This window comes from Syngnathus typhle, linkage group LG7 (assembly GCF_033458585.1).
Source record: "Syngnathus typhle isolate RoL2023-S1 ecotype Sweden linkage group LG7, RoL_Styp_1.0, whole genome shotgun sequence".
Lineage (NCBI taxonomy): Eukaryota > Metazoa > Chordata > Actinopteri > Syngnathiformes > Syngnathidae > Syngnathus > Syngnathus typhle.
The window spans coordinates 8,980,047-8,995,985 of record NC_083744.1 but is presented as its reverse complement, the minus strand read 5'-3'; the positions used below and the strand labels follow the sequence as shown (position 1 = coordinate 8,995,985).

The 15,939-nt window shown below is 39.2% G+C and overlaps 1 protein-coding gene across 1 annotated transcript; it reads right to left on the bottom strand.

Annotated features, from left to right (window-relative positions):
• Positions 1–170: 170 nt before the first annotated feature.
• tspan33b (tetraspanin 33b) lies at positions 171–14,190 on the bottom strand. The gene is given in 8 exon segments (XM_061283878.1): positions 171–239; positions 1,403–1,564; positions 4,481–4,609; positions 6,041–6,136; positions 9,297–9,371; positions 9,526–9,653; positions 10,010–10,067; positions 14,095–14,190. Coding segments are annotated over 8 exon segments (813 nt in total).
• Positions 14,191–15,939: the final 1,749 nt, after the last annotated feature.

The window sequence follows — 15,939 nt, the reverse complement described above, 5'->3', positions numbered from 1 at the left end:
GAAATGGCTCACACTTATCGACTATGTTCACTATTCACACACATTAAAAGATACAGGAGGAACATGAGCAGTGGAAAACTCCTTGTGAGTGCATTTCGACTGGAACAGAGCACTGCAATTGCCTTTTTGCGTCCCTTGCATTCTTTTCCTCGGTCTTTGTTTGCTCGTGCTCACGACACGGAGGTAATCTCTTCTTGGATCTGAGAGATGAGGATCTGGGACAGCACAATTCCTGCAATCTAGAGGACAGCAGCAGCCGCTTTAGATGTCTCAACAGGTGCCTGTTAAATGTGCTGCCTGTGCCAACCCTGTCAAGGTGCCTTGGAAGCTTTTCGCAATGCTCATTTGGCATGAGGATGAAATTGTTCAGAATTACTATATTTGGATTTGGTTTGTTATAACAGCAGTCTCGATTACAGGATTATAACGCTCATAAAGCTGCCTCTACACCCCCCAACACACGCGCGCACACATGCACACACACACACGCACACACCTTCAAATTGCAAGCTCGTTTGATAACTGTAAAAGCTATACGGCCAAGACAATAACACCTCATGTGCACTATGCACTTGTCGGCACTTCACAAGCCTCCCACTTAATCATTAAGGACGAACCAGAATCAGACAAACACATTTATAACAAACTATTGCCATTACATGATCGTTATGTCTATCTGTTTTACATTAATTAGCCAAAAGGATGTGCAGAGCTCAGGAGGTGTCGATGCAGACTTCAATGTATATTTAATAAGATGAACATTGTTAAAGTCAGACGTTTTCCTGGGTTGCACATCAAACTTGAAAATTCCTAGCTTGTACAAATATACAAGGGGTGCAACGGATTAGTCGACGTTTGATAGTTGAAGTTGACTAATCAGTAATCACATCATGTGATTCACATGTTATTGGCATGTTGTCTTCTAGTTAGCACATTTACTGAGAACTTTCAACTCTTCCGTCTGCTGCCAAGTTGTATATCAGAACCCTCTTAATTTCTTTGTCCAACATTAATTCAGCTCTTTCTATATAGGGGGGTTGAGGCTCAAGGCAAATCTGCAGGGCTAGCAAGAGATGGGATAATGTGTTGGTCATTTTGAGTACAGAGAACTCATCTCTATCTTTAGAACCTTGATGAACATTTTGTACTTGTTTAGGTGGACAGTGATTGTAATTGACCCCTGTCGAAGGACAAAAATAGTAACATTATAGTCATCGTCCTGAATATGAAGTTGTTACACTCAGCTTTTGTGAACCGCATTTCAAACAACAATATGTAGTTTGGATCAAAAATCAAATAAAACCACATGAAGAAATAAAAAGGGGCTATTAAAATATTGAAGGCTTGAGGATAGGTAATTACGATGATAAGGGACTATTGACGTTTGTTTCCATGCTGTTACCTGAGGCAAGGCCAAACCCAGTGCAAGAGCTCCCACCAGGAACAAATGGGACTCCATCCATAACACGGCTCTGTCTGCACAGCCTACTGGGAAGATTGACTTGTTTGCCTCCAGCTGGTCCAAGGTTTGAACCCCAAAGCCACACATAGTGTTGATTACTGCCTGTGTGTCAGAAGACAAAGAAGTCATGTAACGTGTGAACATTCATGTAAGACTGGTTCTCTGAAGGCAACAATCTCTCTGGGTGGCAGTGTGTCATCCTGCACTGACGAGGATATTAACTGTTGAGACAGCTATGAGAGAGATTTGTAGAAGCTTGTTTCCTGCGGAGAATTGCGATCAAAAGAGAGAAAGAAAGAAAATGACAGCAGTTAAAAATCCAACAAAGGTCCACTTGATGTGTCATAGAAGCTTCATAGAAGTTCCAGAAGCACCATTGCAGTTGCGCGCCCAGGACAGTAGGTTGCAGCACGGCTTCGATTCTTTAAAGATTTGATTAATTGTCATGTGAGAAAAAAAAAAAAGGTTGCTGCTTTGTTTTCTTGGTAGTATGATATATAATCGATAGCAATGTGATGGATCTACTTTACCTTCTTTAGTTTTCTGTCTTCGTGAAGACAAAAAAGAAAGCTGCACTGAATTTTGTCTACTGCTTGGAATATATATTGGTGAATGCAAATATGTGTCAACCATGCATGCATGTATTCATGAGTTCGTATTTACATATATATTATCTGTGTACCTAACTACATGTTACTTTTACAACCTAAATTTACATCACTCTTGTGCACAGGTTTGTGTTTGTCCTGTGCTGACAAAATATTGAATACAAGAATGAATTTTACAAAGCAGCCAAAACTGGACCTTTAAAGGCTAATACGAAAGCTGTGGCTCGCAGACCACTGCCAAGATTGAAATGATAAGTAAAATGGAAAGCTGCTGGTCCAGTGAGTAGCATGACTCACACCAGTCAGCTGGGATAGGCTCCAGTACTTCCTAATGAGGACAAACAGTATAGAAAATGGATCGATGGGAGGAGGAGGGGGGGATGTATAGGGTAACAATAAAAACAAAAGGCAGGCGACTATGTCATGCTAAAAGCCTGCTAACTCCTGGTGCAACTTCAAATCATGTTATGAAACCACAACAACCTTCATATTACAACTCCTACTGTGATGATGATGCAGGATAATGTGAGATAACAAGGTTGTATCATTTTTGTTTCTGGGCTGCGAGTCAAAATGTTGTAAAAAAAAAAAAACAGCAGATATAATGACACCTCTCCTCACTGTTTCATGAATGTAAGCTGTGTACTTTTTGGACGACCCAGCTAAAGGATCTGACAAACTAATAAATTGCTTTCAAAACAATAGCCGACCTTCCTTCACACTTTCTTCAATGTTGTATTGGATCGAATTAAAACATGCAGGCGCGTCTAAAGTTGTGGCCATCTGGAACTCATTTAGCCTAAAACTATTGAGACAAACTGAAACAATGAGTTAAAATACATGCATGGCTCAAAGTGGGGGCTTTTTGCTTCCAAGACTGACCACTCCACTCTTACACCAGTTGAACATCAAATGTGTTATTACCCTGGAGGAATACATAGATTAAGTGGCATTGTCCGAAAGACTGCTGCGATGGGCTCCAGCATGCTTGGGACCTTCATGAAAATAGCAGTTTGGAAGCTCAATAAATGAATGAATGTTTTTGTGTGTGTGTGTCTGTGTGTGTGGGGGATTTAAAAGGGTTTTTTGAAAGTAACATTTTGCAGTGATGACATAGTAATGCCTTAAATTTCCATCTTGTTTAATGAATACTAAAAAGGTTTGTCTTGTATTGCAGCTCTTTAGATTAGTGTTTCGCAGTCTTTATTGAACCCAGGCACATATTCTCGTCAATACACCACAAAATGTCACAAGAAGTAAATGTGTTGAAATAATCATGTCCTTGTGTCAATTTACTCACGCACTTGAATATACATACTTAGTCTGAAATCTCGGTGTGTTTAGCTGAATATATTTACTATAACAGAGGGCCCCACGGGATAGGAACTGACCCAGCCCGTGCATAGCAAAAATGTCCATTATAATTGCATTGGCTGGCCAACAAATAGATTTGTTAGCAAGTTATTTCATCACACTACATTTGTTAATATTGTATAAAAATAACAACCAAAGTGGGGACAGAGCAAAGTATTGATTTGTGAAATTATCTGAAGTTGACTTTTTGGATTTACAGAATTTCCCTGCAACAACAAAAATGAAATTTAAAAAAAATCTGCTGTCTCTAGTGGGCAAATAGCTTTAAAAACAATTGGCTAGATCTAGAGGCAAAAGATGTTAGACATATTCAAATCAATTTATTTAATACCACGAAAAAATAGACAAAACCAAAAACTACTGTTTGAAAAAAATGTTATAAAAAGCATAAAGTCACACCCTAAATGATAGTTGTTTTTAGATGTAGAGGGGGCTGAGCAGATTCAGAAGCAATACAGAGTATGCTTGACTGGTACGTTTATGACCTCTTTTTGATTTTTAAGTGATTTGCATTCCCCCAAAAATCAAACCAATCAGTTACAATGTTATACATATGTAGAAGTTGTCGAAGTCATTTTGTTTATACTGGAATTCTAGCTTAGTATTGGTATTTTACTGAATCTCAACATGCATTCTCTATGACTATTGATAATGATTAGTACACACTTTCATAATCACATGCCGTTATGAATCCTTTGATAATCAAGTTTGTGCACACGGGATTGGTCAAAGATTCAAGGAGGGGGCTGAATTAGTGAAGTGAGGATACATTTTGAACTACCCCATTAAATGCATTCCACAAGTTTGCTGATGCTGGAGTGAAACGCTCATGTTGTGCGGACTCATTATTATCCGAGAAAGACGAATCACCTTGAAACTCTATTAGCTGTTTCATTACTTTCGGGCAATCAGTCAGCCAATTATGAGTCTTGGAGGATGTTGTGTTTGTTTAGCAACTTTAATTTTCACTTCACCCTACGATGCTTTAATTCACCTCTGGGTATTCATTAATTGGAAAAAAAAGGAAAATACTCACCTCTCCAAGAACAGGAGTGCAGCAAGAAGATGGAACAGCACAGCGTTCTGAGCTTGGGTTTTCTTTGGTGCAGTTAAAGTACAAGTTCCATGACCAGTCCGTGTAGTTGTTCCATCCACAACACTGGAACTGCATTTAGTATAAACACACGGGAATGTGTGTTTGGTCTATTATTTCTCACTTGTAACATTGCCTGCTAGCTAATGAACTTTATATGATTAAAAAGTCTGTTTATTTCCCTTATATACTATGATCCCCATTTGCAGGGAACATTGTTTGAGGCATGAGTAGCACAACTGAGTATATGCTTGCATCCAAGGAAAGTGTGCCAAATGTTCACGGACTACTGTTGCTCTTGACTCTTGTTTGGTGGTTGAAGAATTGCAGTCCTATCTGTCAGAAGGCAATTTGGCAACTTTACAGTTCAACAGCCGCAACAGCTTGACACCTCCTTCCTAGACCCGGTCACCAGTCTGCTCATAAACTACTGTGGGTGGGATGGCATTGTACTTACTTTTAGCTACGTGGTTGTGTGAAAATAAAGAGCTCACCCAAGCTGAACCCACAAGTGTTCATTTGGTGTTGAAGTCAGGAGTGTGGGCAAGAAAAATATGGTCTTCTGTCCCAGACAGTGGAATGAATGCCACTGACTACAGAATGTCATCTTTCGAAAATTGGCTTCGGTTATATAGGATAGGTTCATTTTTCAAGTTGTTCTATTGGTGCACTTTTAGCATTGCCACCTCCCCAGCCAGAAAATTGACTCATTGCTCGACATATGACTCTAATGCTTCTTGACATGCCAATGAGCTGTATGCATGTTTTTTTTCCTGACACCTGTGCAACACGAGTGAAAGAAAGTCATGACCGTCCTTCTGGCAGACAAATGAGCTTAGAGTCGGGTTGAAATCTATTTGTTGTGGATTGTCTGGGCAGAGAGACCTAAGCATTGTGGTCTTGCAAATCCCTAGAAAAGCTGAAAGATTTGAGCGTTACCTCATGGAATCTCAAAAGAGTCAATCACAACCACATTAACACTGTCAAGATTTGGCACAATGCTGCTACAGACCGACCGATACTCAGTTGTGCTGTTTATCCCTCAAATCTATGTTTATGACATGGGGCAATATTTAAGAGGCCTAAACATCCATCCAACAATATTTGATATATTGTTTGGGCCGTCGTAAATCGAGCAATGTTGACGATGATACTCATCTCGATGTAAATATCATACAAAAATAAATTAGATTTACAAATAATTCTGTTTTTATTTGCAATTTATTTGATTGGGAATTGTAGTATGTTTTGAAATAGAAACGCTCTATCAGATAAAGACTTCTTAATGGAAAAACACTGCTCACTCGTGTGCCAATGTGAAGTTAGCCATTATGAGTTGAGGGACCCTCTTAAATCTTGCCTCACGGAGGAGATGACGGTAAACAAAAGTCCATGCCTTTCTGTGCTCACAGGCTGTGGTTTCAGAACACTGATGTCAATAAAACTGGTATGATTATTGTGAAGTCATACACTACTAAGCAGGGTCAGAGTAGAGCAGGGCACCTCTTTCTGAATGTAATCCATCATGTTCTGCAGATCCAGGTCATCCCTGTAGTGCACAATACCTTTCTTCACGAACCTACCCAAGGTGTCGCGAGCCTTAAAAGTGGAAACAGAATAGTTTATTTACGGGTGTGTTATTCGCAGCATCTTGTGAGATGCATATGTTCACAAGTCAACATGTGCGGCAGTATAACCAGAGCAGAGAAGAAGGCAGCATTTATCAACAACTTTATTACCTGTGAGATCCATACTCCCAATGCATATAAAATACAATATTTATACATACATAGTACGTACGTAGAGACAGACAGACAGACAGGCACTGACGCACGCATGCACACACACGTACACACATACGTACATACATACATATAGGGTAAATAACCATTTTGGTGTGCTAATTTTCACCATTCTCCACTTGAGTTAATGTAAGCAAGACCCAAATGAATTATAAATGAAATGCCCTAATTTTATTGATTCATGAGTAGAACTGGCTCCATTTAGGAATTAAACCCTGCTGCTTAATTTGTTCCTTTTAAGACTTCTTTGTTTTCCCTTTTTGAATGGGCCTTCAATCCAAGTTCTCCGCCTTTAAAAATGTCAAAACAAGGTGATACAGATTGAATTTAGATAATATATGATAATGAGAGCACTGTATGCTGATAAACTGCTGAGCTATAAAATTTCATTTGGCTTGAAAAGAACTTCTGTGGGTGTTATGCTGTGGGCTCCTGGAATTACTCTGATTAGATCCCGTGGAAAAGCAAGTTGTGCTGATAAACACAGCTAGCTCTATCAAAGTCTATTTTATCCTGAAGTAATTTTGCCAAACAACAGGGCAGGAATGTTCCATGTTGATCTCCCTCCATCACACTTGCTGTGCATGCTTGGGGACCTTGCGACCTAACATCATCTCCTCATGTCATTAGTTGCAATTTAAGTCTCCTTCAAGGGATCTGTTGAAATGGGACATTTGGATCTGCTTTGAAGATCCAGAGCATTTGAATCATTTAGCGATGCTGGGAGTGTTGTTAAACTGCTGTGTTTAGCAGCAGGCAGTCTGAAGACTGCATCGTGGAGGGTGGCAAGGTATAATAAGGCACAGTTTATATTGTGAAGTTAGCGTTGGAATAGCATTTAAAGCTTTCTTTACATGTGGATGCCAGCAGGGGCATTTTTCTGCTCAGACTAAGAACTTAACTGGAAGAAAAAAGAAATGTATATAGTATATAGTGATCCTAGCAGTTGGTGTTTCCATCCTTTGAGAATTTCTTTATGCAGTCAGCTTGACGGTTTTCACACCGACACCCAGCACAGAGCTTCCCTCTACTTTTGTCTGTCACAGAAGACATTTTTCTAAATTGTAGTACATGTTTTTCCCGAATACTTTTCCCCCTACCATTTATGCCCTACAAGAGTTTTTCATACAAATAAGGTTGGTGGGAGATGACACATTCCAGCTTACCAAGAAATTTGTCTTTGCTGCTGGAGGAAAGTGCTCCCACCAGTCCAGTTTTTCAGTTTACACTAGGACAGAGAGACTGGAGGCCCGCCTGTGATTATACCTTTCTTCCGCAGTACCTGACCAGGTTGAACTTGTAATTAACGCTCACCAATAGTCGAAACTGTCCAACAGCTAACATCGTAAAATGTTTACTTGTCTGAACAAAATTAGGAGTGTCTTTGACAGTGTCTGTAAGCATCTGAATATACAAAAACTACATCTGATCAGAGTCTGAAATAAATATTTGTGTTTTTTGGGGAAAAATAAAGCTTTTTTAAATGCTATTGTTCTTGCCTGTTTAACGTGACTTCTGTGTCTAAAATTTGCTACAGATGTTGGGGCTGTAATTAACTCACTTAAATTTTTTAAATTAGACGGCATCAACTCAAACTCCAAGATAACTGCCCCACAAAAGAAACTAATAATATGAATAAAAATGAATAAAGAAATAGCATTTATTTATGTTGGGGATTTTTCATAATAATGGCTTTTGTGTTTAAGTTGAGTACATACCTTCAGACTGAGTGTAGATGTATGAGAATTAATTGGTTGATTTTTTTTTTCTGGCTTTTCCATCTGAACCACACACGCACACTTAGTTTACACAGCATCATCACTGACTGTCATTGTTCAGTATAAATGGCATCCATAATAAATACAGGAGAATAATGAAAGCCTTCAAGGAGGTTAATGTTCAGTTTTTATGGCATCTGAGAGACTCCACTGTCATGTGTTTTTTTGGTTAATACTGATGAATGTCTGCGTTTTGACATAGGGATGAAAATATCACTGATACTATTATGACATTGTTTTACTGGATTTCAAACTAAGCAACCATGGATATGCTGATCTCATCAATTATATTTAATTGAAAACATGGGAGTTCAGAATGCAGTTTCAACATCTTTCCGTGCTTCATGTTAGCAGCAAAAGAATCAAACGAGAATGACCCTTGATAAGGTCATTCGTGCCCACTGAGACATTTTTATTTCGGTTTCACATTCCACCCACAATACAATAAAACGTTCCTACCATAGTATATCACTGATGTTGTATTTTACTCTTAGTCATGCATTCATTTGAATGGCGTCTAATTTGCATGCTTTATAGTTGAGGAAGCTTAAGGTCAACCCCACAGAGTAGTTTTAATGAGCCAACAGCAAAGCCACAAGAAAACTTGCAGAATATTTGCATGACACCGCACAATAACTGAATGCAAATCAGATTTATAAACTTTACATTCTGTGTATGTTATTGAAAAATACTGCTTACTGCCAGGAGTGTATCAAAGTGTTTTAGAATAGTCCATTGTTACAAAGCACGCTCATGGATTTATATGTTCGATTCACAGATAGTTTTGACGGCGAGTGTATATGCACCTGTCTACAAAAATAGGGGACTTGTCTCTTTCATGTATAATGATCCATCATGAGGCAATGCAGTTCTACACTACTGTCAAACATGATTGTTTAATTATGATGTCTCTCACAGTGTCAATCAAAACCGAGCGCCTGTGTAAAGGTTGGTTGACCTAGGTAGGCCTAGATATTTTATATGGCCTTTCAGGAGGCTTTCCAAAGTTGTGTCTGGTGTGAACCCAGCACAAGATGACTTACTGTAAAATAGCAATCTGCTGGTGAAGCTGCTGCTGTAGAATTAAATCATACACTCAACGATAAGGCCCAAGAGGGGCTTGCTCTATTGATTTTATGATGTCAAATAATTAAGCGAGTTGTCACAAAAGGCTCATACCTGGTCTGAGTAGAAGAAGCCCAGAATTGCTATGACCAGCTGGGTTAGGAAGACCAGGGATAGACTCAAAGAGAACTGCAAGCACAAAAGACAAATGTGACTCGTTTTTGCCAGACAGATTTGTCAATATAGATAAAATAAACTTCTTTTCAGATTGGATTGAACTTGTTGCTATATGGGAACGCAGCTGTTGGGTCAATATTTGTGATAGGTCTGTTATGAATGTTACGGTTTTGAGGAGGCGAAGGTTTTCTCTGAGGGCTCCAATACATCCACAGAAAGTGACGAAGAACATGACCACCCCCACTACAATTAGGATGACAGCTGGGTCGATCAGGAACGTGCCCCGCACAGTGTCTGGCAAAAAGACAGAAATGGGATAGGCTCTGCTTAGAGAGCAACCGTCTGTTATTTTCCACCCCATTCCCAATGCATTTCTGTCATATACAACATCCACACCCCTTCCAAAAGCCAGCTTAAGTCTTTGAGATAAGTTAAAACTGCGTGACTGGGAAAGCGATGACAAGGACACGGTAAATTGAACAATATCTTAATTGCCCATAAATCCGAATGCTTTTTTATTATCTTTAACTGTGTCAATCAAGGCTATTCACTAAAAACAACCCGTTTGAGGTAAGCAACAATAACTCATCACATTGAGTACAAAAAAAGTGAATAACAGCTCAATTAAAAAAAAAAAAAAAATACTGTACCTGTGGCTTTCTGGACTTTAGCATATACGCCAATTGCAACAATAAACAAGGAGAAAACCTGTGGGGGGAGAGGGGGGACATTTTTTAATATACTATACATGTTGTAAAAATCAACAGCATGGCTGGACAACTATTTTTGAAAGTCATACAGGGAGAAATGAAAGGAAATATAGAGCAGCCACTGTCCATCCATCCAGAAGAACATTGGTGAGGTCAGAGGCTAAACCAATTCAAGCATGCTGTTATGCTGGAACAAAAAAAGTCCCATGAAGTTTGAAGGGTATGACGGTCCGTAATCTAATTGCAATTATAGTTTTACTTGATATACTATGAAATGTAATTTACTTGTTTTCTTTTATCTATAATCTAATTGCAATTATAGTATTGCTTGATATGTAAAATGTAATTTACTTTTTTCTTTTATGCATGTTACCCATTATTCTGGAGACACTTGACAATAACATGTTCCTTCTCAGTACTGCTGGCATTTTTTTAAATCTATTTTTGTTCAGTTTGAACTAGGACAAATTTCACAGAAGCTCATGAAATGGTGAAAGAAACTACTTTTTTTCTGACATAGCCGCTCTCTTTGCCTCTGGCATTCTGCTGACCTTAGCCATTTGTCACCAGTGTGGTTTTGATCAAAACGACTAGAACTGTTTTCTGACATTTGAAAGGATTTATTTCAGGTACCGTGAAGAAACAAAAATGCATAGAAGGACGGGCTCACAGTCGCTCGATTACATCTGCATGGAAAAAAAGACTATATGTGTTGTTCATGTGACAAAACAAGAACGCAAATTTTCCAGCACATGTGCTTTTAATTGTATCATAGGAGATTTAGAATGAAATAGAAGATGCTTTTATTCATAGTAGATAATCGTAGCACACAAGGAAAATTGAAAGGTGGTCAAAAAGAAACAGTTTTCTTTGCATCTGTTTCAAAATGAATCTGCATTAAAGACATCTCAATATTTGTAGTGCTCAATTAAATTAATGGTTTGTATCCAACAGCTTTTGGGATGTAAGTATGCCTGTTTTGGGGGGAATTCTTTCCCCTCCAATCACTATCGGGGGCTTTAATGAGCTCACTTAAATACCAGTTGGTATGATTCACGTTTTAAAAGAATTAAGGCTTTCTGTGCTCCAGTACTTTCACCATCAATGATGACAAATCTGAAGTTTGAATTACAAAATAAAAGTTGTTTTTATGATAAAAAGAGTAAGCTTCTCTCCATATGTGACTAAATTATGGCTCTGCAAAGCGAGGTTTTTCCTCTTTTAAAGTGTCACTTGACCTTGATCAGAAAAAAACCACCTCTCATCTGACTTTGTTTTTTTTATTTTTTTCTTAACCCAATTTGAAATATTCCCATTGTCTTGGAACAGTTGGCAAATGTTTTTTTTTATTCAGCTGTCATGATCAACAATTGCAGGGATGTAAAGCAGGGAGTTGAAAGCATGGCTGCAAACAGCTCCTGTTTGGCGCTTGGCATTCACCTTAAAGGTAAACGCCAAACACAAGAAAACCTTACACTTGAATGAAAAAAACTAAGTGTAGTGAAGGCACCGCCAATGGGGTGTGGGCTGCCCGCATTGTGGCCAAAAACAATGAAAGCTGTAAACTGAACGATGGGTGTGTTATCGTTGCTCAGGGGGCCATTTCCACTAAAATGCCCACCATTCATCTCCTCTTCTTAACTGCGTGTGCAATCCATTGTGTTTAGGTGTGAAGAAAATTTCTTTTGTTTACATTTTGTAGCTACACCGACTTGTTTGATTTAAAGAAAGGCTTTTATTTAATAAACTTTGCAACCCACATAGTAAATGTTTGAAATGTGTGTCAGGAATTTCAAATGTTCGTATTTTGTACACTGTGGTGTTTTAAAGAATTTTCAAATCGCTTTTCTCGTTGCTTTAAGGATATTGTCGCTTGTGTAGGAGTGAGGCCACCGGCAGTCCCGTTTTCCACTCTTCCACAGCGTTTTTGAGTATTTATCACATGCATGCTGAATAGAAGCCTGCTTTGTTTTTCAGGCTTGTGAAAGAGATGAATCAGGTGGATTGTGCGGGGGAGGTAAAAGCCAGCCATACAGAGCCACAGAGAACATGAAGACAAAGGCCTGATGGATTAAAGCCACAGTGTTCACTTCCGAGCTCACGTCCCAAAAACAAAGTCAACAGCCAGGCCTTGTGCCTGCCAGTGTTGAAGTAACTGCTCGAAACACAGTGTGAAAGGCGTGGCTATTTAGTCGGATTCACGTGCACCCTAGTCCTGCAAAATTTGACTGATCTTGAAGCGAAGCAAAGGAGCCGCGGGCAAAACGGACTTCATTTAAATAAGCCCCCAATTTAGTTGTGAATCAACAGGTTTATGTCATGGATCATATGGAGCAGGGCGACCAAATGCAGCTTGGACCAGGGTTTATTGAAGAGAAAAGGTGGTTGGAAGAGAGAACAAGGAGAACAAACTAACAGAACCGCCAAACTGACTTAACTTACCGGACTGACCGACAGACTGGCTAACCGAAACAGAACTGACAAAGACAGGAACCGAAAGAAACAAGAACGACATCAGACGTCAAGACATCAACTATCCGACAGGAAGTGACACGCAGACAGGACTTAAATAAGAGACAGGTAAGGAGAGGTAGGTTACTGTGATTACATTGATTGTGAGGTAACACAGGAGGGGCGACGCGAACTTAAACCATGGTAACAAAGAATATAATAAAGCAACCGGGGACGAGTCGTGACAGTTTGCTGCGTCAGTGGCCTGCAGAAGAACAGGAGAACTAAAAGAATGAAGGAGGAAAAGTTTGGCTCAGCAATATTTGGAATTAAAAAAAAAAAAAAAAATGTTGTAAATGATACTTTGCCACCACAGACAAAGGTGAAAATGGCTACTTGTGCCTGAATAGATCCAATTAAGTCAGTTTCTTGGCATCTTGACATCACTCCTTGCACGTGTGATATATGATTTGTGACAATAATATGTGATAATGTTTTGAGGGTTGTGCTGCTTGATATTTTCAGCCAGGCTTACTCTCACTTGTTTGTTGGACTTTCTCAGCATCGGAAGGCTAAATTTAGTCAACGTAATCGCAGTTGGCATGTGCTTTTCAATGGGAAGGCAATTTGCACACAACCCTTATTCAAGCTCACGGTTCTTCTTTCATTCAGTTCATTCTTTACTTTCAGAAGTTTGAGGGAATTTAATCTTTGCGAGAGCAATGAAACTTGGGTATTTTTGTGAAGTTGTTTTTCTGACATGAATACAAACTGGGGAGATAACAAGCTTGTCATCATTTCAACCAAATAGCGATCTTTGAAGCCTTTGGTTTCTTTCACAGAAAGCCAAACAATCTGAGCTGTGATAATGAGGAATGCTCAGACAAAATCACTCAGGAATAGAGTTAGAAAAACATGCAACAATGTAAAGGTTCAGCTCAGGGACATGTTCTTTGTGTTATTGTAACGGTGACTTGATAAAAAAAGGAAAATAAATCCCTCAACATTTCCTACTGTGATCGATGACCAAGCAAAAAATGAGAAAATGTTCCACCAGGGGAGGTGAGGTGCCCCTGCCAATTGCTACCGCAGACACAATCTAAATTATACGTCTTCATTTATTATTAAGAGAATTCTCTCCATAGATTTATTCATTTAATCTTTTCTTTTGTCTTGAACTGACTATTTTCTAAAGCCCTAGCTCACAGGTGTCAAACTCAAGGGCCGGGGGCCAGATTCTGACTGCCACATCATTTTATGTGGCCTGCAAAATTAAAATCATGACTGTCAACTCAATGTTGCTTGTTAAAATACCAAAACTCTAAATTGTCTTTTCTTTAAATAACAATGAGATATTGCGATTTTTTTTAATAATCCTAATTTCTAAATAAATTGGAAAATTCTGTTGTGTGTACGTATGTGATAATAACCACACACATTCATTTCTATTTAAGTCATTAATGGCCGCATGAGGGAATCCATAGCTCTGATGAGGCATATGTGCTGTCATTTTACAAAACCTGCCAGTTCCTTTCTTTACTGACATGCCACAGTAGGCCTCCATCTTTACTCACCCAAAATAAGAAGCTGAAAAAGAAGAGAAAATATCGAATCCAGGGATTGATGAAAGAGAACGTCTCTGCTCAATCCAGATAATGCTTCCTGTCCATTGTTTATTTCCCCTCTTCCAGTCTGACACATAGAAGCACGACAACTTGCGCTCAAAAAGAGCAATCAGATCTGCTATGCAGATACTCGACTGCCATGCGAGTCTGTGAGGATGGGGTTACAGTCTGGTTACAGATTGTTGAAAAAAAGGTGTGTGTGTGGGGGTGGGTGGGGTGGAGGGGTTCAGTGGAAGGACCACGTCATACTAGTGTGGCCCAGAAACATCTATACAGACCTGAAGGTCAGAATAAACAAACAGATTTGTGAGTGCTTGCAGTGCAGAACCTTTTGTCCACAAATTCTGGTTTCCCGTTTGATGTTTAATCCTTTAGTATTATTGTTTTGGAAGTTTTGGTCTAAAATAGAATATATGAACCTTCTGCTGCAATATTGATGCAGTGTGTTGGGTTTTTTCTTTCATTCTCTCTTATTTTGCAATGCTGCTCAGCTAACAAGTATTCATCGAAGAGCAATGTCAGGACAAAGAATCTGCTTCCAGATTTGTATCCATCAAACCATCCTAACACTGATATTAGCAAAGGATGTTCAAGTATGATTCCATTAATTGTACGTATACGACACATTTTTAGGACTGACTACAATGACGATGGTTGCCATTGTTCCCACATTTAGATGTGCTGAAATAGCAGTCGAGGACGGACGGAAAAAGGAAGTAAAAACAGAGACTTTTGCTGCTGACTCTACGAGAAGTACAATAGAGCGTACCTCAACAAGATGTAGATCTCATTTTTGCAAAAGAAAGGCATGGCATGCTCATTTTAAGATGGTGGAGAAGAGGAGAAGCAGAAAAGGGAATGGGTGCATCTTTTACCAATATTAATACAACTACTTACGCTCTCTCTCTCTCTCTCTGTCTCTCTCTGTCTCTCTCTCTGTCTCTCTCTCTGTCTCTCTCTCTGTCTCTCTCTCTGTCTCTCTCTCTGTCTCTCTCTCTGTCTGTCTCTCTCTCTGTCTCTCTCTCTGTCTCTCTCTCTCTCTCTCTCTCTCTCTCTCTCTCTCTCTCTCTCTCTCTCTCTCTCTCTCTCTCTCTGTCTGTCTCTCTGTCTCTCTCTCTCTCTCTCTCTCTCTCTCTCTCTCTCTCTCTCTCTCTCTCTCTCTCTCTCTCTCTGTCTCTCTCTGTCTCTCTCTCTCTCTCTCTCTCTCTCTCTCTGCTGATTCCATGCTGTAGAAACACCTCATTCATCATGTTTTTTTTATTCTATTCCCTAAACTGCACTATGACATACAACTGTACTTTAATTAATGGTAATTACATTACAGGCTTCTCATGAAATCCGCTTTCCGCATTGGCTACACTACACAACTTAGTGTGATCATGTCTCAGTAAAAATAAGAATAAGTGGGATGCAATGAGGAATTTTTTTGGACACGCTGTCTTTTATTTGAAAAATAGTTGATTTTAAGAAGAAAGCCATGGTAAGTGCACCGCTTGTTCAGAGTGATTTCACACGTAGCAGAAAAAACAACTCCACAGGACAAACACTGCTGGCAATCAGATAGTGCCATCCAACAGAACACAACATTAAACACACCATTTTTAGAGCACACATCTCAGATATTCATCTTAAGCACAGGCGGGTCGGGAAAATTAGGAGATCAAAGAAATAATATGTCAAAGGTGGCAAAAACAAACACAAAAAACGACAACTGAATTTATATTATCCACAGCAGACAAAAGCCAATTACTGCTTATGCATTCTTGCTCCATTTCTGTGGCTTAGTGGATGTTT